At 46.9% G+C, this 25,072-nt stretch overlaps 1 protein-coding gene and 1 long non-coding RNA gene across 7 annotated transcripts in view; both read left to right on the top strand.

The window, feature by feature from the left end:
* The window catches only part of LOC135576474 (uncharacterized), a 28,100-nt gene extending 24,617 nt beyond the window's left edge, over nt 1-3,483 (top strand). The window contains exon 5 of the long non-coding RNA XR_010468242.1: nt 1,350-3,483. This is a non-coding gene — a long non-coding RNA (uncharacterized LOC135576474). The remainder of the gene's footprint in view (nt 1-1,349) is intronic.
* A 13,836-nt stretch (nt 3,484-17,319) lies between these two features.
* Nucleotides 17,320-25,072, top strand: part of SESN3 (sestrin 3) — a 44,242-nt gene continuing 36,489 nt past the window's right edge. The window contains exons 1-2 of one of the 6 annotated variants that reach the window (XM_065041470.1): nt 17,320-17,571; nt 23,116-23,207. Coding sequence is in view for 2 of the 6 variants with exons in the window: in XM_065041632.1 (XP_064897704.1) it covers nt 17,473-17,571 (99 nt within the window). In the remaining 4 variants the exon portion in view is untranslated. Of the gene's footprint in view, nt 17,572-17,605; nt 17,630-23,115; nt 23,208-25,072 lie in introns of those variants that run through there. The other 5 variants (XM_065041550.1, XM_065041632.1, XM_065041712.1 and 2 more) reach the window with 5 other exon arrangements.

Raw genomic sequence — 25,072 nt, 5'->3', positions numbered from 1 at the left:
CAATTAGGTTGCATCAGCAGATGTGCTTACTTTTAGTGACTGTCAGTCTCAACAGTGCACAGGCTATATTCTGTTTCGTACAAAGACCTTTTCATTTCCAAATATAACTTGGACCTTTAAAGTGCTTCGTCAACCATCTGAAAAGCTAAGCAGTGGTGGCATTCACTTTTAGCACTCTCAGCCCAGAAAACTGCAGATGTTTATCTTTAGCACTGCTGTAAGGTGATCAGAACATGGAGACCTTGCATCTGCTCAGCAGGGGCAGGCAGCGCACAGCCTGTGCCATCGCTCCCAGCCCTGGACAGGACAACAGAGCAGATTTTCCCTTCACGTCAGCACAAAATCAGCCCAGCTTCCCAGGTCTGCACGGTCACTGGGAGCTGTGGTCAGCACAGCTCCACATCGTTGCTCTCCCTCCTGGTGTGGCCTGGCCCAAAGATAACCAGCTGTCCTGAGAGTCATGTAATGTCCCTCTGTGACAGGGGACAGTGACAGTGCTGCAGGAGGAGTAATCTGCCATGAGCCCCCCAAGTCAACAGAGCGAAATGGTGACTTGTGTGGTCCTGAGCATCCTAAACAGGAGAGGCAAACCATCTGCTGAGGGCTCCTGCCTCTGCAGGTGACCAGAGAAGATGAGCCACCAACACACGTCACTTCACTTTTAGATGACCAAAGCTAGGTGCCATGAATCCTACCCCCTACCTATACATAGCATCTGCACCCATAATTTCCCAGACATCCTGCATTCCCAAATCCACCAAGCAGTGGTGAAACTTGCTGGTACCTGTCACTTCAGAAAGTCAGGTCTCAGCCATGCCTCAAGCTTTACAGGAATTTTTGCAGGTTGGAGCAACTAGGGGATTAGGTACAATAATACACAAGAATTCAGCTCAAATTAGCCAAGATGCAGCAAGGCAGAGATCCAGGAGAGAGGTTTGTCTCCTGCTGGCTCAGGTCATCGTGGGTGCAGACACGTGCCCAAACTGGCACCAAAGGAGGGCAGGAACATCCACCTAGTGGCCTGGGCACCTTGGGTTACAGCACACCACCCTGGAAACACGCTGCAAGGAGGCAGTGCAGGGAAAGCTTGGGGTTTGAAAAGCACATAAGGAAATCTGGCTTCATTTTCATTTGAGCTGCTTTGGTATTAATAGAATACAAAAGAGTTTAACAGGCAAGAGAACAAACTGGTCATCTTAGGTTGCCTGCAGGCTGCCTGCAAGGAAAATAGTTTCACCTCTCCATGTTAGGCCATTTCTAGTGATGTCTGAAGTTAAGACCAAATCTTTATTTTTCCATATTGCTCTTGCTTCTGTTATATTCACTCTGCTCCTTTTTCCTCCCCTCAGGTTTGCATATGCTTATTTGTGCTGAGGATGATCAGCTTGTAGGAAGCATGTCATTCACTGGATGCTACTGGAACTTGCTCAAAAATTAATTCCACGTCTAGAGTCTGAACCAAGGCAAGTGAAGGTCACCCGAAAGTCTTTTAGTGACTTCAGAAGAATGCTAGATACTTTGTGCATGTAAGAAAAAGAAAAAAAAAAAGAATGGCAGATTATGAGCATTGGCCCTGAACCATCAGTTATTCACTGCATGTTGCGGTGGTCAAAGCACCAGCTTCGTGGCGAACATGGGACAGGCCAGGTTCATGAGTACTGAGAGGGCAGGGACTTTTCCACACAAAGTTCTGAGGGCCCTGAGCTGGGGCTGGTGGAGCAGCTGTAATGGATGAGCCCAGCACTGAGAGCCAAAGGGTTCCCTGGGGCTTTCTCGCCAATGTGTCCCTTGCGGGCAGATTTCATCAGATGCAATTTAAAAGATATCAAGCTCTTTCCTAACTTCATTTGTCTGTATAAATAACTGCTGCAGTTGACAAAGGGCCATTCCGGGATCACGAAAGGGATGGGAACTAGTACTCAGAGCTGGAAACGGGAGGACAGACTTGACACAGCAATGTTTTTCCCAGGCAAGCTGTCTGGGGCATTCTTTAAGCCTCTGCAGCACCCTGAATCCTCATCACCTCCTGCAACGCTGGCAGCCAGGCCAGGTGCTGATCATCTTCCACTTGGTACACGGATGGAGGATTTCAGCTGTCCTTTTGATACACAGGGGTTTGGGACTCATTGCTACTCATCCTGTGCTACTATCCTCTTTATGTCTATTAAAACCCATACCAATCACCTCCACTTTACCAGTCTGCATAACCTCCTTACTGCAGCAGCATCACCAAGGCTCAGAACATTAAATGTCTGCCAAAACAGTCTCCACTGCACTGTGGCTCCTGATTTCTCCTGGCTATACCAAGACAAGACTCACCAACACCAAGACTTGGGTTTTCTTCCTGCCTTGGACCCATGGCTGGAGAGTGGCTACCAAAGCTGGCCTCAAGTGAGCTAAAGCCTTAGGGGCTGATCTGCCCAGAGCCCTGGGGAGACTCAGCCATCCCTCTCATGGTGTACAGAGCTGGGCATCAGGACATGGCCATGGAACAACCCAGGAGCCATGGGGTGTCCCCAGGCCATGCTGACTGCAGTACTAGGAGGGCATGGCTATATGCGCAGGACACATCTACAGTATTAGCAGGGATACTCGCACCTAGGCTAAGAAGGGAACACGAAGGTCACAGTCAGACGCAAGTAAACCCTGAAATACCAATATACTGTAAGGCTTAGACTCATCCTGTATCACCCACACTTAAAGGAATTTCCAGTGATGCTTCAGGTGTCCAACAGGCTGATTTACCCTTTGGAAAGGTCCATCCCTTCCAGCTCACTGCAAAGGGAGTCTGGCCTACCTGTGGTCCTAACTTAAACACCTCTGCTCTGCACATAACTTAGGTGAGCTGAATAATGCCCCAGAGTTGTTAATGAAACTGTTCAAACATGCACCGAACTCCTGGGAGGAAAATGTTTGTTCATTCCTTGATCCCTTATCTGGTCCACTGCAAATGCTAAAACAGGCCAAGGAATCTGGCTGAAGAATAGTGATGGACTAGGAACAGAGATTAGCTTCGTGTGCCAAACAGGGGCTCTTGATGTAGTGGCATTTTGAAACAGATTGCAAAAGGGTATCAACCACAAAGAAAGATGCTTTTGAAAGAAAGCCTGAGCCCTTCTTTCTAATATAAATTCAGTTTTGAAGTTGCCCGAGCGCCTTTTCTTTTTTCCTACCTCACTCCTACACAACGGACAAATGTAGAGTATACACAGGGGAACTGCAGGACCCTCTAAATAATTCTTGAACCCATTTGTGTCCCTCACCACGTTCTATGCTTCAGCAACTACAGCAGAAGGGACCAGATGCCTTCTAGAGAAGCTCATAGCAAAACGCTGCCTGTTGCACATATTCAACAAAAAATAATTTGTGGATTTTTTCAAATAATGTTTACATCCAAGGACCTGCTTTATTTGCAACAACTAGGTAGAAATATAAATAAGAAGGATTTCTCGTAACAGTGTCTGTTATAAAAGTGCTATTAGTCAAAATCTCCATCTCACTTGTTGGATACTATTCCTTTAAACCATGATTTTGCAATATCACTGGGATGTCCCGTGCAATGCTCTTTGCTAAAGAGCATTTCTGGTGCCAGCTGATTTTTCTGCTGATGGGGGAGAGCTCGCAGTACAACCTGAGTAAGAGTACAGTCAAATCAAATGGTTTCTGCAGTGTGCCGCTGTGGAAAGGCAGCTTCAAAAATACAGTTCTCAGCTGTGCCCATGACCTGCACCAAGTCACTTCATCTCCTTGTGCCTCTGTTTCCACTCCAACATTTTCGCATTTATCTCCACGGCTTGTGAGCTGGGCAGATGAGTTTCATTGTGTTTGTACAATACATACTAAACCAGAGCTGTCAGCCTGATTTGTGCCTCTTGGAGCTGCCAGCATCACCAGTTCTTGGGGATTTACTGCATGTCTGCATGTTCAGCGGCTCTCATGAAGTCTCCTCTCCTGGGATGACGCATTGAATTAATTTTTCATTTAAAAGGAAAGTACATTTTGAGGCCAGCTTGAAAAGGCAAGCGCTAGAGGTTCATACCTGAGAATGGAAATAACACGGAGATGAGGTTGTGTTATTTTGGGTGTGCTAATCATTATTTTAAACACTTGGTCCTAGCAGTGTGGCAGTAACACACGAAGTGTACAAATGACATACCCACAATAGTAAAATTAGCAGAGAGTCAAAATGGTCCTGTTGCAAAGATACGAGATGAGCAAACATCTAATTACTGTGTTTTCAGAGTATGGAAACCCAGCTAATTTACCAGGGGTTGCATAATGTGTCTGCATATTTTCTTTACAAAGGAAGATGCTGCCATTCAAAGGCTGTTGGGTTGTCTGTGGGGTTTTTTTACCCGATTTATCAGGCCAGCCCCATGCTCCTCTGCACTCTGCTGCACATGATGCCGGTGGCCCTACACTCCTGCCCTCCTCCAAACAGCACTGCCGAGCCAATATTTGCCTGCTCCCCATGTGCTGCATGGGGTAGCCCTCCGGGGAGTAAGAAAAGCGGATGGCAAGGAGGAAACCTGGACTTTCCATTTTTTTGTTGTTGTTGATTCCATGGCTGGCTTGTTACAGTGTGTGATGGCCTGGTAGCCCACTGCTAAAAGGGCAATAATGAGACATTATTCTGCCAATAATAATACATATCTTCATTTAGTTCTCCTCCCAGCACACTGGGTGCCAGCAGGTGATGGAGATGGCCCAGGTTGGGTGACAGGGAGTTGGGTGACTGCTGAGCAGCCGGGGTGAGCGCGGGGTGCCTGGGGAGGTCATACAAATGCCACACTGTCCAGGCGACAGCACCCAACAGCCACCTCACCCATGGACCTTTTTGAGAGGTGCTGGGGAGAGGATCACTGCCCCAGGGAGCTGGGCACAGTGCCGTGTGCTGGAGAGAGGTGGAAAGCCCAGGGGCAGGGCTCCAGGCGGCAGCCAGGCGCTCTCATTGTATTCGCTTGCATGAATAAAATACAAAAGCGGGTTTATCACATCAGCCCTCCCACGGTGGGAGGTAAAATGACCTGCCCCAAAGTCACTGTGAGAGCCTGCAGCAAAGTCCAGCCTGCAGCCAGATTTGTGAAGGGAGAGGAGCTGAGACTCTCCACCGACCTCACCCATCTGCACGGGACAACTTGAGACTGCATCAGGGAAAAACTGCTTGTTACCTTTCAAATAATTCGATAAATTCAGCCTTGAGTTAAGCAAGTCAAATTCCTCACTTTGGTAGCTTTACACTCAGATCCATCCTATCTTGGTAATTTAAGAGTTTCGCAGTTTATCTGGCACTGGGGGCACACAGCACATCTCCCTGTGCCAGCAGCCGCTGCGCTGAGCTGGGAGGGTACCTGTGCGGTCCAGCGCTGCCTGTATCTTGGCATCAGATCTCGCTGTGCTGGTGCGCCACGTACAAACCATTACATGCAATAACAAGTAAAGTGCTGCATGAACCTTAGCACAAAGAAGCAAAAAAACAAAACAATAAATGCATTTTCCACAAGGGCAGAGACAGCGCCTTTGAATAGGAATTGCTGGATCGGCTTATGACTCAGCTGGCTGCTCGCAGAGCAATTCGGCACATGCTCAACTTGGGACGGCAGCTGAGGCTCTGCTGGCTTTGTTCAATTCAAAGCAAAATGAATGTGCAGATGCGTGGCAAAAGGTGCGGGACACAGTCAAGGTCTGTAGCACTGGTAGAGCAGGGGGGATGCGTTGCCCACATACACTCCCTGTGACTGATGGGGTCACCCCATTGCAGGCAGTCTCTCCGGAGGAGTCCGGGTGCGAAATGGCGGGTGAAGGGCAGTCTGTGCTGCGCACGGGGCTCGGCGTGGCACGGGGTGCAACGTGCAGGGCTGGCGGGATGCGTTTCACTGCCCCGGTCAAGCCCTGCCTGTTGGAGTGGGAGGAGGGAACCAGCCCAGGCGCCAAAATGTCTGTGACTCTGCTTAGATCATACTCATAATGTTTTTCTGCATACGGATCTATGTAAATAAAAAGAAACCATTCATCTCAGCTGGGAGGACTGTCAGCCTTTAGAGTCACCCTGTCCACTGATATCCAGCCACCTTATTTTTTGCCTGCTCTTTGGTTGCTGGCCTCCACCCCCCATCAGCACTGTTCCCAGGGCATCATCTTGATGAAACGGCCTTTTGTTCATAGGTTCCCGAAGCCGACGTGCCTCTTTGGCTGCTTCATTTCATACGGACACCCTTAACTGCTGGTTTCATCTTCCTGGTAGCGATTGTCTCAGATGAAGTTTCAGTATCGTTGTTTCTCATCTGCGGCTTGAGAGTCCCATTTTCACCAACCAGAAGCTGAAACCCTTGCACTTGCCTGACCTCTGCAATTACCAGCAGGACTCTTGCTCCATGGCACTGCAGCCTCTGGCCATGGGGAAACTTTGGAGCAGAGGCCACACAGATAAGTCACGGCAGACCTAGAAATGGCGGAGATATTGTTTAAAATGTCCGGCTCTTGCTGCAGTTTCGTTCAAACTCACTGCCATGACCTCACTTTCTGTGAAGTACGATTTTGATTGCGGTGTCATTTGAATACTGCCAGTGATGGTAAAGAGCCTGTCCTCACCTCTGGAGGGTCTAATTGTTTTCTACTTTTTTGCTTCTTAATCTAAAAGTCACCAGCCACTCTAGACAGCAAGCCTCCTGTGGATCTTCATGGGCAAGAGGCATAACAGAAGCGCAAGGGAAAGCATTAAACACAACTGTCCAGGGATTTCCCTCGTCCACTGCATATTTATGTCTCTTAGTGCTGCTCAGGATATTCTGCTAGATGCAGGCCACCTTTGGTTTTCATTATACCGTGAACATCCACGTAACTTCAGCCAGCAGCTTTTAACAGCTCTTCAGCAAACCTCACACATCTGCCAATGCCTTCAGCGGCGTAAAGAGCCCACAGCATGCAGCTCTACCCTCCTCTTAGAAGATGAAGAGGAAAGCATTTTAATACATCCGCAACAGACTGAGTGGAACAACGGTGAGCCCACCACATGCTGTTGCACCGAGTGTGTGCATTTTTTATTTCAGCTATCACATTTCAGCTGCAGCACATGCGAGTCTGGGCTGGAAACCCCTGTCACACCATCACCGCACCATGGGTGAGTTCAGGTCCAAAAGTGAACTTTGCAGACCAGTAAAGCACTCAGAAGCCCATGTCCAGGTGCAGTGCCTGTGGGAAGCCTGCCATCAGAATAGATTACCCTATCTCCAAGGCCCCTGGAAATTTTGCAGCAATAAGGCAAGACATTTAGGATAACTCAGAGTCCCAGGACCCGCTTGCCTGCCTTTCTCTTCTCAGACAGCATTTTGTCCTCCTGCAAAAGGCTGCCGGATGGCACAGCAGTTCCACACAATGGGCTGGAGGCCCATGCTGCTGCCCACCAGCTCTGCTCGCAGGCTGCAAGCCGCACGGCCACTCAGCCCAGCACCAGGGAAGCGAACTGACTCTGCTCATGGACCAGCTCCAGCACATGCCTGTCCTGTGTGTCAGCACAAGCTCTAGGAAACACCAGCTCAGAGGTCTGGGCATCATGCTCCAGCGCCGGCTATGGCCATGCCTTAGTTTACACAAGGCAAGAAGTATTCTCTTCTGATGACACAAGAGCTTTCACGGATGGATGCAACCAGGGTACTGAGAGGAGGGAAAATCTGCCACTCAACTTCTCCCCTGCGCTAACCAGCGGCAGCTAATTAGATGGCTAATGTCCCGCCCGGCCCTGCAGCTCTCCTAGGAAACCCTGCCTTGGTTCATCACTTTAGCATGAACTGCAGGGAAGTGTTGATAGAAGAAAATGAGATCACGCAAAAACTATCACACTCCCCTTCTTGGTGAGAAGAATAAAATTTATTTCCATTTGTCACTTGGATAACTTCAGCTACACTGTGCATGATCCGTTGAGCTCCCATTGATGCCACTATCAAGTACTCAGCAGCCACGCCGGCTTTGTCTTCAGTTTGAGTATTTTCCTGTTTTACTTTCTCTGCAGCTTATCAAGTACAGACAATGTCCTCTGATACCTCCACAGAGAACAGCTCTTTCTGGACTTTTATTTTAAGCATTCAGCACCTTGCCTAAGCGGATCTCCATGGACTTCAGGAAATCCAGAAAAAGAGTATCAGGAGCAGACAGGGTCTGATTCTCCAGTATCTCATGTTGCCCTTAATAACTACATAAAGCTCTAACACCTCCAAAGCAATTGCAGGTGTGAGAAAGGAGAATCCACTTTGAAAGAATTGCAGTTTCTGGCTGCTTTTCATGATGAACCTGGATGTTGGTGAACTTCGTGTCTCTAGAGAATAACTCTCATGTTACAGAAGACACAAGACATCTGTGGCAGCCCCATAAGGCAGCAGTCAGCTGTCCTGGCTCCCAGCACCCTGTTTTAAGAGTGAGCCTTAGCACACAGAGGCAGCACAGACTTGAGCTTAGGTACCAGGCGCCTTGGGAAGATGGTGGTGTTTTTTGTATTGAGGAGTTTCATTGCTGCCAAGATGCCCGCCCAGGGCAGGTACCTCCACAGCAGCCGACCAGCACCCCTCCTTGTTTCTGAATTATGTCTCATGTCCATCATCCCATTGGGCAAAAGGAAAACATGCTGCAGAAAGGACAAGACTCAATTTTATTACTATTTTTACCAGACACCAACTAGTCTGTCCAGCACTTCTCTGATTAAAAGTCAGGTTCCCTGCTTTGGCGCAAATAGCTACAGGTCTGCAAACACAAAGACGTGATTTATTCACTTATGCCACTCTTTCCCACCCATAGCCAAACAAGTTGGCGATGTTTTAACAACAGCTGCACGTGGCGGCTCAGAACACAACTGACAAAAATTACCTGGCACGGTCGCAAGTTGTTCAGCACACTGACTGTTACCAGTCACTTTCTTCTGCCCCCCACAAGCTTAGTCATATTACAGACACTGCTTATAAACCACATCCTTCTGTTGCGGTATGACTTGTCCCCACTGCTTATGATACATTTTCTGAATAAATGTGTGCATGCCTATTTTATCATGGGGAGAAGTTGCTGCAGAGGTTCAGAGGATCCCCAGTCTGCATGGAGGATGCTTTGCCCACTGGCTGCAGAAACTTGCTCGAGGCACCAGGACGCCCTTTCCCTCTCAACAAGCACTGCCCACATCCCACAGTGGGCTTCTCGGCGCTCTTCCTCCAGTGCTGTCAGCTAACACTTTACTTGCATGGTAGCACATCACTGCTATTCTACTCAAAGGATACCTAATGACCCTGCCAAGGAAGTAAGCGGAGAAATTAATTTTTCATAAACTGACTGGGAAGAAATAAATTGTCTGCCTGCCATCGGGAACATGCCTATGAATGGCCCTCGTGTAAACACGGATTACATACTGCAGAACAACATTGAGCATGGCTACTGCCAGCCATCTCTTCCTGAAATTCAATAGACATTGATATTTATACCCAGACTTTGAGGTTTAGCGTGCTTCAGCACAAATATACATTTATTAATAACGCAATACATCGGGTCTCATTGAATCTGAGTTTCATCTCACTCACAGATACACTTTTTCCCAGACTGTCATGTTTGAAATAACTTAAGCCAAGAGTGAATGACCTTTCAACAGAATAAGTAATATGCTTAAGGCAACATTCTACATTATATATCCTTACTTCCCTTGACCAAAGTGATACTTATAGGGAGGGCTACATTCTGCTCAGCAGTTCATTAGTGTTAATGGTATGTGACCCCAGTGATTACAGCAGAGTGGCTCTAGACACATATTGACAAAGGGGGAGCAGGAATTCAGCCCAGCATTCTCAAAATAGGAGTACTAGGACTGGAGATATGCCAGGGAAGAATTTGGCCCATACCGTTTCTGAAATGAGGGAGCCAAATAATACAACAATGTAAGCTGATCTGTAGCCTGTTTATAAGAAAATCCATGATTTGCAGTGATTTATAGAGCTCAGCTAGAGAAAGGTTAAGTTTCAAGAGCAATAGAACATGACTAAAAGAAGCTATTCCTCCCTGTAAAAGCACATTTTAACAGAAATGAGGACAAATAAAATCCTTAAGACATGACTTTGCTGTGGAACTACAATTCTTTTACGCTTTCCATCTCAGCTCATGCTCCTGTGCTGTACAAAGGCATCGCTCTACCTATAAAATAATAATTTATCTGCTTCTCCTGTCCAGCATTCTCCTGAATTTTCAATATAAATGCTTCAGTGGTGATAGCAAATAGTCAGGTCTGTGTGCCTGAGGTTCAGTTATATGAGATGGATCTGGCAGTTAGCAGAGCAAGATGCAACAACCCCTCTTATTATCCATTTATTTGCCCAAATAGGAGCTGGGTTCTGCCATTTCCAGGTCAGGGCCTCCAGCGCTGGAGCTGTGACTGCCAGGGCTTCACCAGCAGAGCAAGATGCATTGCTGACACCTTTTATTTTTTTCCCTTCCAGACTGACCCTCCCTTTCCCCTTCTCCCAACATCATAAACAGAGCTCATGTCTACTGCAAAGCCAGGCTGAAATAGGTCAGAGAGTCTTCAAAGGGAGCCACACATTTCCATCCGGCGGCAGACAAACCGGCAGGCTGGAGCAGACGGGAGCTGAAAGGAGTTGGCCGATGTTGGTCTGGGGAAGCTGCTGCTCATTTCCCCTGCAGCACCACATGGCTGGGCCCATCCTGCCCACTGCATTTTTGAATATCACAGTGGGCATGGCTGGGCTGCACGGGAGGGAGGGAGGCACAAGTGACAAGGTTAGCGGGTCGCGTGGCTCCATACAGGCACACGGAGGTCCCCATACAGGCAGCTGGATCACGAGAAAGTGTCTTTCTTTAAGGCTTAATCTTAACATTTGGGACTTCTCCTGTTCCAAGGATGTCCCCAGCATCTGAATGGCAACCGGTGAAAGGAGAAACACGCCGCACAAACAAGCCTTCAGCGCCTAGCCGATTTTGCTGGGTAAGATGCCATGTGCTAACGGCACCTAATTGCTTCTAAGTGTGGTACCTTCTGAGAAAATCCCGCTTGCACTGACACTTGGGTTTTTCAGGGTGTAACCATCAGAAAAATAATCAAACAGAGCAAAAACATTTTTAAATGAAAATAAGTCAAGTCCAGAACAGATGCGCATCTTTCAGCACTTCAGCTCTTCTTGTCTAGAAACAAAGAACAAACCTCTGTCGTAATTCAGCCTCATCTTCCAACATACTTACGTTCATATCTTGGGGTCTTCAATGGGAAATGGATCTAAATTATGTGCTATATCCCAAAAGCTGTTGAGTTTTGTATTTGTTGTGAAAATAATGAAAGTCGTAACACTGCCAGTGAATACAGGAAGCTAATTTCACTGATCGGGCCCATCCTTAATGTGGCATCATGCCACACCGTGTGTTTCATTTGCAAAATAAGAACAGACAAGTTCTGCTGCTTGAGAAATTGTAGTTTTTTTCATCCAGACAAAGACATTTGTGTGCCTCGCAGTGGCCAGGCACATAACTGAGCCAGAGCATTGGAAGGAAACAGGCAGCAATACCCTAGGTTCCAGTTCATCTCCTCTGAGCCAGCTACCTCCTGCTTGCCCTCTTTTGGTTCCTTGGCTTTTGAACTCCTGGCTTCATGGGAGCCTGGCTGCAAAACAAGGGCAGAGCCTGACCTACAGTGTCATGGCTGGGCTGCATTCTCCAGTGACGTGCAATGTGGCTGGGAGCCAAAGCAGGACTCCCACTTCCCAGGCAATGGCCAGCAGACTTCTCTGTCTTCTCAAGGAAATCTAGCCACTTGGACCCAGGCCCAAGGCACTGGTGGGCATCTACATCTCACAGAGATGTCATAACTGCAGCTTGATGCAGGCAGCCATGACTAGACTAGGAGAGGGACAAAAATTTGGGTGCATCCTTCCCAGTGATGCGACTAGTGCTGAGATTCAGACGTGTCCTGGTTTCGTCTGTACAACCACAGGCATCCATGTCCACCCCGTGAACCCCACCTCCAATCCTGGAGGGGAGAGGTGCTTCTGTCACCGAAGACAGTCCTGCTGCTGTCATTAAATGTGCTTGGTATGGCTATCTTCAATATTAATATGACTACACTGCACGGGATTACTTGTAATGACCAGGCTACCTTTGTCCTGACTTTCAGATTTTTTTTCAGTTAATGCACTTCCTCGCTATATCATTCTCCAAAATGCTACAGAACAAAATAGTTTCAAAGTTAACTCAAAGCATAACCTGTTTTTTTCCATATGATCCCTATTTACAGGTTTGCAGTGTTGGCCAGTATGGTCTCAGAAGGCTGAACTGAAGTAAACAACATGTTGAAATATCTTTAGCAAATCATCATGGAAACCACAGAAGTACACAGAGAAGAGGGTTCTAGGCTGGGTAGTGATTTAATGCTTTTTAGAGTTGTATAACTGTCAAAGACATTAGGTATTAAAAAGGCCTATTAGGTCCGTGAGCTCAGCTCCCCTGGGCCAGGCCATAATTGTTTGTTATGATAAACATACTTTATCTAGTCAGGGTTTAAATGCTGCCAATGAAAAGGTGTGTACCCCCACCCTCAAGGAAGAATTCCACCAACTATCACGTCTTGCTGTCTCATGTAATTATCTGAACACTCATTTTGCAAATTAGGATTTGTAATAGTTAAGGATGGGAAGTCATTTTGTAGTGTCAAAGTGTGCGTAACATCACTCAGGGCACAAACTATCTGCTGCTCTTCCTTCCCCTAACAACGTAATATAAATTCTGTGCAAGTGATATCAAAATGGTGCAACAAAAATCATAATGAAGGCAGGACTATCAGTCGTTTAACATAATGGCAATGGCCTGGATTTTTGGCCTTGAGCAACCCCATCCATTTTCCCACGCATCCATGTTTGGTATGGCTTTACTGAATGATTCATGGACTCATGAAATACAAGGCACATGACACATGTCAATCACCTCGCCTAGCCATGCACACAGCACTTTATCGTGGCAGTCAGACAGGGAGAGCAGGTAAGACTCCAGAGCTGAGTGCTAAGGCATGCCTTCTTTTCCTGCTCCCAAGCAAAACTTGAGGATCTTTTAATTTCATGCAGGATTTCTAGTCTTGCAGCAATCCAGTCAGAGCTGTTGCGTGGCAGCTGCCCCCTCCCTTCCCCTCTCTCCAAGCTGCTGGAGGTCTGTGAATCACAAACGTATTCACCACATAGCAAGTTCAATTTTACAGCACTGATCCCGTCAATCCAACCTTTTCAGGAAGCATCAAGCTGTTGCATTAATGTATGAACAACAGAAGCACTGCATGCTTGTATAGAAGGTGCACATCCTGGGGAAGCATCATGCGGACTGAATGAGCACTCCTGTAGCACCTGCACAGCACGCTGCAGCAAGGGACATGCAGCATGGTCAATACCCTATAGTCGATTGACAGAGCACCCTCTAATTGCTCTTGCAGCAAGAAGATGCTTATGGCTCCATGCTCTCTCAAAAGCTGGTTGTACAGTGGATGGTTGTTGGGTGCGATGCTTTCTGGAAGGCAGGGGAGATGCACTGTGTCCAGTTTTTAACCTTCTCTTCGGCAAAGTCCAGGCAGAAATATCGCAGGCCCAGCAGGAGCTCAAAGCTGGTATCACACTGCTGAACTGTGGTTGAGCGCTCATTCTAGGGGATGAAAGCAGCCTGATGTTTGGATGTGCTACATCTCTCAGTGGATCCATTTGAATCATGTTAGCTTGAAGGCTGCACAGGACATTCGGAGAATTTTGACCTTCTAGCAAAAGCTGTCACACCTCACCCAATCCTATGGCAAGGGCAGCAGTCCATGCCTGGCTGCAACATGTCTGCCAAAAACGCACCTGATGGTTTCAGGAGGCACAGAAATCTCTGCTTCCTTTGGGAGTTTGTTCCTGCTTTGTTGTTTCATCATAGTGTTTGTTTTTTAAACTTGGCAAAAGTTGCAATCATTGATGATAAAAATCTGTTTAAGCCAGTACCCACTTGTGCAACTCTATCTCAGCAGGTCAGTAACCTCTCTGAAAAGATGTGATGGCTCAAGTCATTATGGTCCATATTATCAAGAAAAAAAATCTCTACCTTTCCCATACATGGCAATAATTTGCAGCCTCTTTAAGTGACCTCAGCAGAGAGGACTGGTTGTGTTTATAGAATTGACTGCTGCCTTAAAACTTCCAGACAGGTCAAGGTGCGATGCTGTTTGTAACTTAATTACCTCTTAATGTCATGATTCTACTTTCCTTTACGACTCAGTAACCAGGCAAAAACTGAAGGAAATCCACAGCAGCATGGCAGGTGTGGTACAGCTGGATCATAAAAACTGCCAGGCAATTGTGAAGAGCACCCTAAATATTTCTTGCAATACTTCTTTTGAGAAATAAGTTTACAAGGAGAACTTTCAAGAAGCCAGCTTGTACAAAGAGACGCTTCTATTCTGCAGAACTTATGCACATGTTTAACTCAAAATGGAACAAGCCAAGAGCTTAAAATTAGGCGGACGTGCACAAGTCTTCACAGGCAGGACTCTGCAGATGGTGTAAGCTGAGCACACACATGGCATTTCACAGGATCGGTGCCATGGGGATCCCAACAATTTATTTCCAAACACTGCACCTAGACAGAGCTCAGGTGCTTTGAAAACTCTGATATTGTCTCTAATCTACACACTAATTATCTGATACTGGATTAGCACTGCATCTGGCCCTGCTAGGTACACTTCTGATCTCTATTAGGCATTAAAACTCTTTGTAAAAAGAAAATGCAGAGGAAAAAAAGAACTTCAGAAAAGATATCCAAGAGCATTTTTGTTGGGCGCAGGAAAGGATTTTAGGCAACTTCCATTTGCTGTATTGTTTCCAAAAACAATTAAACACTTTCAAAGTTTATGCTTCTCCTGACATTTCTCAAAGTGCTGAAAGGCAAGACAGGGAGCCACAAAGGTACTCAAGTGCTTATGGTTTGAGTAAGGGTTAGTCAACCAAATACTTCAAGCAACTGGGTGTACATGTTCAGCCCCCTTTCACACGAAGTTTGTGGCAGAAGAGACTAGATACCAAGTTTCCCAAATTTTAAACTTCCATACAAGTCAGACTAACTTTCACACTCAGCTAATGGAAAACTTCCCTGTTTCCAGTGAGATTTGCTAAAGGTTGGAAGTTGTCACTCAAGGTGGGAATAATTTCAGTGGAGAGAAATGGGACATAACCACATTTCTGAGGATGTCCCGACATGTGTACTTGCCACTGTGGAAATAAATGAATGGATGCTGTTATTGAAATCTGAATATTTGCCGATGGTCCAATGTTAAATATTAAGAGTATCTCAATCTAAATAATTTTCTTACCTGTGTTTCAGACTTGCCCGCTACCACCCTCGCCAATGGATTTGAGTTTTGAACCAGGCACTTTGACAGCAACTGACTCAAAGCGATCTTACCTGAGCTGAAGAGTCAACTCTCCAACGCTTGTGGCTATAATAACTCTAAACCTCTTCTGTTTCCTTTAAAACTTCTCATTTCAGATAACATTATCATGGAGTTCAGCAACAAATAAGAAAAATCTATATCATTCATGTTGCTTGCTTACATTTTAGCATTGCATTCAGATTAGACGATAGAACTAAGCTGTTTGGCTTTCCTTTGTCACTTCAGTTGTAATAGCACCACGCTCTACTATGTGGGATGCAGACACGGCACAGCAAGTACCTGCACTACAGCAAATGTTTTCTCATGTTGAGATGTCATTTGTGCTATACTGCTCGGAAAAAAAAAAAAATAGAAGTTTTGTATGGCTGCCTGTAATTGCAACATTCGGATATGTTCCACAAGGACTTGACCGGCAATAGCAGCGTCCGCAGTGAGCCCATCTGCTGCGGGCAGCTCTGCCTCAGGAGGAGAGCCCTTTGGAAACAGATGGAGGAGGATGTTGCTATAGATGCAGTTTTGCTCACAGTGGTAAAGTCTGATCTGAGAAACTTCTCAGTAGTTCTCAAAGACAGTCAGATCTAGGTTCAATTAAGTCTCCTTTAAGAGATGTAAATTACTAATTGCATTGTGCCCTTTTTAGGCAGCCAGTTGACTAAATTATGCAATGCCTCATTTTGCAAAAATAGAAAGTATTCCCAGGCAAAGCAGACCGTAGTTCTCAAGCAGCTGATTTACACTTGTTTTGCCAGGAGAAACCTTGAAAACAATGTATGTAACACCCCTAATCATTTTGGAAATTTCCTAGGGTTATGGCATTCTGTTTCCATAAGAAAATCACGTCCTTCTGTATCATCATCTTTCAAACTAGGAATTATACAAGGCTCGACATTTAATAAGCAAACTTTTCTTGATATTGGTGGGACTACTCACATTAAAGCCCATATATGCATATTTAAAAGCTAAAGAGCAAACAAACAAGGAAAACGGCAGCGATGCTATGATGTAAAAAGGAGGTTTATACCCCAGCTATCCCAAGCTGCAGATTAGAGATTTGCTTCTATCCTAATTACACACCCCACCTCCGTGCATTAGCATGGAGCCTAAAAAACCTGACTCATGACTTCTAACGATCCCGGCGACCCGAGGCAAACACACCCGCTCGCATGCGCACTGCGAGCGCTCCCGACGGCCCCCGGAGCGAACGGCCGGTCCCGCCCGCCCAGCGGCACAGCGGCGCTGTCCTGCCGGGGCAGAGAGCGGTTCACCCCCGCACAGGCAGCCCCCGCCCTGGACGCCTTCGGCCGGCAGCAGCGAGTGCCCCCACCGCGATGAACCGACCCGCGGCTCTGGGGAGGGGACACCCGGGAGGATGGTCTGGCCCCAAGGCCGGCAGCCAGGCGGGGCTCATCACACCCGTGACCCCTCGCCCTGCTCTGCGCCCCCAAACCCGGGCCCGTGAGGGCCATCCTGGCGGGGAGCGCCCCCAACCAGGGTCGGGAACCGGCCGGAGCGGCTCGGGAGACCCCAGACCCTGCGGCCCGGCCACCCCCCTCCCTCCCAGCCCGAAGGCCCGCGACCCCCGCTCCGGGGGCGGGGCTTCTCGCTCCTCGTTTGCATAGCGCCCGTTGAGCCACCCTATTGGCTAGGAGAAGGCACGCGCCGGAGCACCGGCCCCGCCCCTCTTCCGAACGCTGCCCGGAGACGCGGCCGGCCCCGCCCCTCCGCGGCATTGGCCACGCCTCTTTCCCGCCCCCTCTCGCAGGCTGCCTGGAGATGGGAGCCGGCGAACGCTCTGCCCATTGGTCGGCGGCCGGCGGCCTCCGGGATTGGCGGGGCGCGGCGGCGCTGGGCGGGGCGGCCCGCGCGGATTGGCGGAGCGCGCAGGGGTGTGCGCGGGGGGCAGCGGCCCGGCGCGGGTGCTGGGGCCGCGGCTGGAGGATGGGGGCGGCCGGCGGCGCGGGCTGCTGAGCGGCGCGGAGCCTCCCTGCCGCCTCCCCCGGCCCGGCCCGGCCCGCCCGGCCAGCGCCGCGCTCCCCGCCAGCATGAACCGGCTCGGCTCCGGCACCGTGGGCAGCGCCACCGCCGCCTCTGCCGCCGGCCAGTACCGGGTGTGCGGCAATTGCCGGAAGGTGCCGAGACAGGTACCGGGGGGGTCCCGCTGTGAGGCGGGCGCAGCCGAGGGGCTGCGGGAACGGTGAGGTAGAGACTTGGTGCGGGGCTTCGGGGAGCGGGGTGGTGGGGCAGAGACTGCGGGGGGGCAGTGGCCATAGGGTGGCATTGGGGTGGGGGGGATCTGGACCGGGTGGTCGGCGCTTTGGGGCACCGGAGCGGTGCGGGGGTGCGGATGGGCCGTGCCGGGAGGTGAGTGCCTTGGGGAGCGGGCAGCGGAGGTGGGCAGGGTGGGGGAGGCGACCCCAGGTGTGCCCAGGGTACAGAGGGGTGCCAGGTCTGCACCCCCATCTCCTTCCCCGCCCGGGACAGCTGTCACTTGTCCTTGTCCTTAGGCTGCCCCCCCCGCGAGGGTTTGGGGGCACGTGGCCTCCCCGGTGCCGTGGGGGGACTGACCTGGGGGCCCAGCGGTACTTGGAAAGTTTATTCACGTATCTCGCTGGCAAAATCCATCCCCGCGATCTCCGTCAAGCCCTTACGTGGGGACATTTGAAATCAGAGCTTTGCATGTTAAAAAACACCAGAAAAGCCCCTAGACCCGGTCCCAACAGCTTTCAGCAGCTCCCTGGGTGCCCCAGGAACGGGGAGACCCCGCACCCCCTGCTCCCCACGTCTGCTCTGTGGGGAGCGCTCGCTGAGGTGCTTTTTGTTTGTCCAGTGCAAATGAATTAAAACTGCTGAGCTGTGCAAACGCGCCCGGTCCGAGCGCCCAAGATGAAGGCGATGCTGGTTTTGGTTATATTTTAATTCGGTCTCTGCGGATACATTTTGCACCAGGTTGTTTCTTGCAAGTGCTGAGAAAGCCTGTAAGTCAATGAGCTCAAATATTTGCGCTCTTTGTCCAAAAACTGTTTTTCTTCCTCTGTGGGTCAGGCCAAGTGCCAATCAAAGTTGTTTTTCAAGCCTCTCTTCCCTGCAGTAGGACTGCTTTTTTCTTTCTTCTTTTTTTTTTTTTCTTTTAAGGGTTTGGTTTTTGGAAAGGAGGTGTGTGTTTAGGGGAGGGGGGAGGAGAAACGTTCACAATCGGTCAGAGAAGCAGATCTTAAAAATCATGTTTCTTGAATATTTTAATGGAAACAAAATCTTATTAAATGTGCATGCTTGGTATGTGCAGTTATTTTTTCCATAAACTCTTGGATCATATTACAGTTGATACTTGGTGCTCAGCTCTTAGCTCAGCTTGCAAGAAATGTAATGGATCAGAGAAGCGCACATCAGCAGAGTCTCATTCTTAACCATTTCTTTGCAGGATCAAATCCCCTCTTGGCTTTAGCTTGCTGCTCTTACTGCTTTAAGAAAAACAAGTACTTAAAAGAGAGAAGTTCTGTGGATTTAAAGCCTGAAGCAGCTTCAGACTTGACATATGTCTAAAGACATACAAATTAACCGATGCCAAATATGTCTGTGGAGAAAGCAGGGAGGGAGCTTGCTTTGTTCTGCCAAATGATCAAAATGTTTTGTTGACAAATAAAGTGGTGCTTGGCAGAGCTTGTAGATCTAAAATTAAATGTAAATGATTTTATTTTTTTGAAGCCAGAGCCTCATCCTGCTGGGTAGGACCTTTTTGTATACCTCTTTATGGTCACTGGGGGGTGGGGAGAGGGCTAGATGCTACTTTCCTGGTAACAGGAAACTTGCAGGATTGGATTGATTTTTTTTTTAATTCATTTTTATTTTGTTTTGTTTTTTAAGTAATTTAGGGAGGATGATGGTAAAACGTAGGTGCTCGGTTGGGTCTGTTGAGGAAGGTGGCTCAGCACTGTCCTGCTTTGTGGTCGTCTCAACTACCTTTGTTGCAAAATTGGAGAAAGAAAAAAGCAACCCAGCAACAGCTGGTGAAACCTTCTTGAAATATCAGTGTTTGTGGTTGTACTAGGACATCATTGCATCTGTGTTTTAGGCTGGACAACAAGCATAGAAGTACAAAGCTTTTGACTACATCTGTGATTATTTAGAAGTTGGTATAATAAAATCACTGTAAATTTTAACCTTTTGCGCTTTATTGGCAAGCACACAAGTAGAAAACAGGAAAAAAGAAAAAAAAGCCTTGGTGGAAGTGAGATGCAAATTTGACCTGTGTCTCAATGTAATAATCTTCAGATAAGTGCTGCCTGATCTGTTCTTTTGATGGTGGTGGTGGTTTTTCTAATGCTCACGTGACAATATAGTGGAAAAATGATTGGCCTTAAAACATATTGAATCTCTTCTGCCCTCCTCAGTCTTAAGTTGTTATTTGAAGGCACTCGAATGCTCGCAGTTGAGGTCGTGCTGTTGCCACGATGATAAGGGGCCAAGCAAGCTTCCTACTCCGTGGCCTATAAGGAAATTTGAAATAGTCTACCAGGTTTTGCGTTTTTGTGGGTGAAAGGAAGTTTCTCTTTCAACAGGCCAAGAGGAGAAGCTAGATGAAGTGCTTGAGGTTCCAGCTAATTTCAAATCTATCAAAGTTATGTTTTATCATGGAAAATTCTGTTAAATTTGCTAAGGATCCATGGGTTTCAATTCGCCTATGAGGAAGTTTTTTCATATTAAAAAGGTACAATTTCCGGTTGAGTTTATTGTTACTTGATACTTTAAATAACCAGATCTACTTGCAGAACAATTGTTGCTAATCAGAAGGGCTTATAGAGTCATAGAAATGACATCTACATCGTTACTTGATGTAGAAAAAAAAAATGACAACTGGAAGTAGGTGATGCTGGCTTGGATTTGGCGAGTCAGCTTGTTGAGCAGACAACCAAGACTAATGCTTTGACTCAGCTTAAAATAAAAGGAAGAATGAGCAAAACGAGATGAGTAGCTCTGGTTCGTGGGATTGATGGGCAGGCTTTGTCACAGAACTGTGGCGTATCCGTATGGAAATGTGCTTAAAATGGCCCATGAGTGCTGAAGCCAGGTGTTTCCTAGAGGTGTTGCTGTTGCAGGATCCAGGGCAGGCCCTGGGCAGGGATGCTCAGCAGTCTGGAGCCTGATGGAAACCCAGGGTTCTCCTGCCTAAACAAAATCAATAGCCTAAGCGAGCAAGAAGAGAATAGATAGGAAGGGCTCAGTGTTTCTTTGGACAAATAGCTGCTTTGGGAAGGCTTTTAGGAATAAGCAAAGAGTCTTCAGGGGACAGAAAAATCCTTATCTGTCAGGAAATGTAGGAGCAGGCAGAATTTGCCAACTGTTCAAGCTTAGTTGCAAATTGCAAAGCATGTGAAGTAAAAGGTTCTTTTGCATGTACATGCAAGTCTGTAGGATAGAAAAGAAAATGAACATAAATGCGGTTCCAGGATTAAATATTTGTTTTGTGTTAGATTTCAGTGAGGGAGATACAAGGGCAATGGCAAAAGAGGTGCTGGGGGTGTGTCGTTTATAAGCGTCCATCACTGTTGGCACACTGGAAGTGAACCCAGCTTATCTGAGCCTCATGGCTTAAGCCAGACTCTTTGCTGGAGTCCTGGATAAAGTTATAGGTAAAGGTATAGGAAATCCAGGATCTGCTCCTGGTTTTCATAGACCTCCCCAATCAGGGTGATCCTGTCAGAGGGAAATACGTGTGCCATCAACATGATGGGCATAATTTTCAGAGCTCCTCATTCCACCCCCCCCATGCCAGTCTCCTCCTTTAGTACAAATCTCAATATTATGCAAGTTACCAAAGCAAATTTTGACAGAAAAGCATACAGATATATGAAAAAAAATATGTATGACATGATACCACCAAAAGTAGGTCATGCTAGACTAAAGTTGTAGTCTTCTGTTGATGAGACATCTGCTAGAGAGTCCTCTTCTGAAAGCTTTAGATGGACTAAAACTAGGCTTCATTCATTAAACATCTGAAATAACATCAAACATTGAATTCCTTGCTGCACTAGCAAGTCAGCTCAAATTAAACCTTGGGGTTTACTAACACAGAATGTTCTAAATTCTCAAAAGTTCAAGTGGGTTTGGAAAATATTTGGGAAAACATAACAGAAAAATTGAATGAGACCTGTAAATAGCAATAGCAACACTTTTAGTACAGTTTTTGTATGCTTTCCTGGATGTTACATGTCTGCTTTTGCCCCCTGGCAGCCATGGGTTACTGGGCAATAGGGACCTTCCTGTCAGTGACAGAGCAGTGGCTGGGGAGTGGGGATGGCGCTGGGGCCGTGCTGGAAGGAGAAGTCACTGTGCTGAGAGGAGACTGCCCACGGGTTTTCAAGGGATCCTTTTGAAACTAATCCGGTTTCACACTGTCCCCAGTCGTGATGTGAGACCGTTTCTAAAAGACAGACACCCGGCAGAAGTGGTAAATGTTGTCGGTCCAAGGAAATTGCAGAATATTTCATAGAAAGCTGGGAGACCTTGAGCGCTGGCATGGAGTTGGGGTGAAATCCAGTGGTACGAAATATAAGTTACAGGTTTGGCTGTGTGTCACTCATAACTTTTTTAATAAGAGCGGCTTCTTTGAAGGAGCAGGGAGAAGGATGTCGGTGGGCAGGAGGAGCAGCAGCTTTGTGTCACCTGCAGGGAAGTGTCCCTGGGGAGGAGGGACCCAAATTAAACAGGCGCAGATGTGACCTGGTTGGGTGCTGGGAGGCACAGAGTCCTGACTTTGCAGAAGGAAACGAAGAGTTTGCTTTTTCTAATCCAGCAGAAACAAAGGCTGAGAGGGGAGATGATCTGTGCCTATAAGTACATCTGATGGTAAGAAACAGTGAGGAGAAATTAGCTCAGGCGCAGATGGATGTAAAATGGGCGTAAATGCATTTAGGCCTGAAAATTAAAGTGTCCAGAGGTGTGAGGTGCTGGAAGAATTTGTTCTAGGTCTGGTGTTGTCAAAAAAAGCACCTACTTCTAAGACAGAAAAGTGTGTGATCATCATTAAATGATGTGGTGCTTACAATAGCTCCAGCCTAGACTCAAGGAGCTGAGGTCATATCCAAACTTTCATTCATTTTATTGTTCTCTGTGGGTGAGTAAGAAAGTAGCCCAAAAGTGAACTAAAAATGTCTAATGTCAGGTCTCATAAGCCTGTGTAAGCTAAAATATGTGTCACCATGAGTCATGGAGCTGCATGGAGATTCTGTTACCTGTTCTGTAGAAATCAAGAGGCCTTTCAAGGACATCTTGACTATTTTGAGGAAAGTCAACCTGTTTCACTCAGTTCTAGACACAAACAAATGAAAGTTGCTACGCTTTTGCTTGGGAAACACCCCAGTTTTCCACACTGCAGCATCTTTGTCGTGGGGTTACATAGTGTAGTTGGCTTTGGAAATCTGCCTAAAAAACCTGAGTGTCACGGAGAATCTTATTTTGTAAAATCAAATCATATCTTCCATAGTTCAACCATTCTTAATAATAGTCATGTCCTGCTGTAGTTGTCCTAATTTACGGTTGCCTAAATGGCTTTCAGTCTCTCAAGCTCCTTTTCTAAAGGAGTTCTCAAAGTGATGTGCAAACTCCAGCATGAAAACCTAGCTCTGTTTTTATCAGCTCTAATTTTAGCAACTCTCTGTTGTGTAAAACATGGTATTTGTGTCTTCCAGTCCCCTGGAGCGCTGCCGCGGCGAAACCAGCTCGGGTCACTCCTCCATTAATCCTGCGAGCACAGCTAGGCCGAGAAGATGGGTCTTTGAAGGTCGGAAATGTAAAGCTATAAACCAAGAGCAACAAACCCAACCTTTTAGGCCAGTTAAGATTGTCAGCAGCAGGCCCCTCACCCTCATCATTTGATTTGTTTTCTGGAAAAAATTTTGGTTGAAACAACTTACAAGATTCTTTCCTGTGAAATAAAGTGAGTGAAAATCCAGAGATGACCGTGGTTTCACTCCTTCTCCACTCATATGGGTCTTGCAGTAATTGGTATCCTTTCAGAGCCTGACCCTTTTAGATAATTATTCTCCTACCCCCCTGTGGTAATTATTGGCTTCATTGCCTGGAATGGGAGAGCACTTCTGCGTTAAAACCTAGTGTAAAAACATCTTCCTTGTACCTTTCTAGTCTTATGTGCTGAAAATGAGAAGGCAGAACTATTAGATTTTCATTAGACCTGTAATGAGAGTGGCGTGAATGAACCTCTGGTGAAGGACGCTGTTTTGCAATGAACACCTGTAAGAGGTGGCCTCGTAGCAACCACACTCATTTAGAATAGTCACACAACCAAAAAAACAGTCTTCCTTGAATTACAGGGAGGGAGTGGACGCAGGGAAGGAAAGAAAGTGAGGAGGAAGATTTTTCTTCAAAAGAAACTCTGAGGTTTGGTGCTGGGAGCAGGTTAGCCAAGCGTGGAGGTTGTCTGCTGTGAACACTTAGTGCTGCTGGTAGGAGGGGTGCGTTGCATTAGCCAAATCGCAGGCTGTGGTTTGGAGATGTGGACTCTGTGAGCATTTGCTTTAAATTTATGCGTATTACTTAATTAGTGCTTCAGATTTCACATCTCTTTAAATGGCGGTGTTTTGAAACCTGGAAAAAATAATATGGTTTGTTAAGGATCCTTGTGTTTTCCTTTCTCCCATGTTGGCAAGGGAGATGTTAATACTTGTTTGGTTCTTTATTTGAACCTTTTTTTCCTGGCTAGGGGGATTTGAGCAAGAGAAAATAGTGGTATAATTCTCTGGCTTTGTGTAGCGAAGGGAGCTGGTCTGGAGATTTTATCATCAGATTTCCATTTCCAGGACTGCAGAATAAGAAGGAATTGCAAGCATAGTTTGCTTGGCCAGGCTGAATATTGGCTTTTGTCTAACTGGGTCAGGACAGACTGGGGGGAAAAGGGGCGTTTTCAGTAGAAAAGAAATGCAAATTGTCAGGAGTGAGACCTCAGTTAATGAGAAATTGCACATCATCAGCTTTGGAAGAACCTGTATCGAGATAATCTATCCAGTTTAATTTCTCTGTTCTTTGCAGGTGTTCCTGTTTGTACGCAGAGCTCCTTCCCCATGTTGTCTGTGCACTTGAGGTAGAATCTATAGGGAACGTGATGCTGATGACTCAAATACCTTGCGAAATTCCATTATAGGGACACAGTTTATTTTCTGCTGTTTCTCCATCAGCCAGTCAGTCCATTGAATGAGTTGAGGATAGTTCAAGAAGTTTTATAGGGTTCTCCATGTGCCATCCAGGACTAACTAGTGTTACTGATGATAGGGGAGGCCGAGATCAAGGGGTATTAATTTTAAATGTCTCTCTTAACCACTAGTTTGAAATTTTTATTATAGGATGCTGCTTGTATATCAGGCATTGGATAACCATCGGTTGGGGCAAAATACTGGTGTAGATGGTAGTTAATATTGCGTGTTTAAGGTCCTGAGAAACTATTTTGTTCTTAGCATAGACCATTTCAGCCATTGATTTATTCAAATATCTTAATTTCCACCTTTTATTTAAATTGAAAGCAAGATGTTTTGACGCACAGGCTTTTTTCATCTAGGACATAGTCTTTGTTACAACTGGAGAATTAAGTTAGGGAGAGGCTGAACAGGGTGTAAGTGGTGGTGCTCAGCGTAA

Source organism: Columba livia, chromosome 1 (genome assembly GCF_036013475.1).
Source record: "Columba livia isolate bColLiv1 breed racing homer chromosome 1, bColLiv1.pat.W.v2, whole genome shotgun sequence".
Classification (NCBI taxonomy): domain Eukaryota; kingdom Metazoa; phylum Chordata; class Aves; order Columbiformes; family Columbidae; genus Columba; species Columba livia.
The sequence above is the reverse complement of the archived record's forward strand: the minus strand, read 5'-3'. Positions and strand labels throughout refer to the sequence as shown.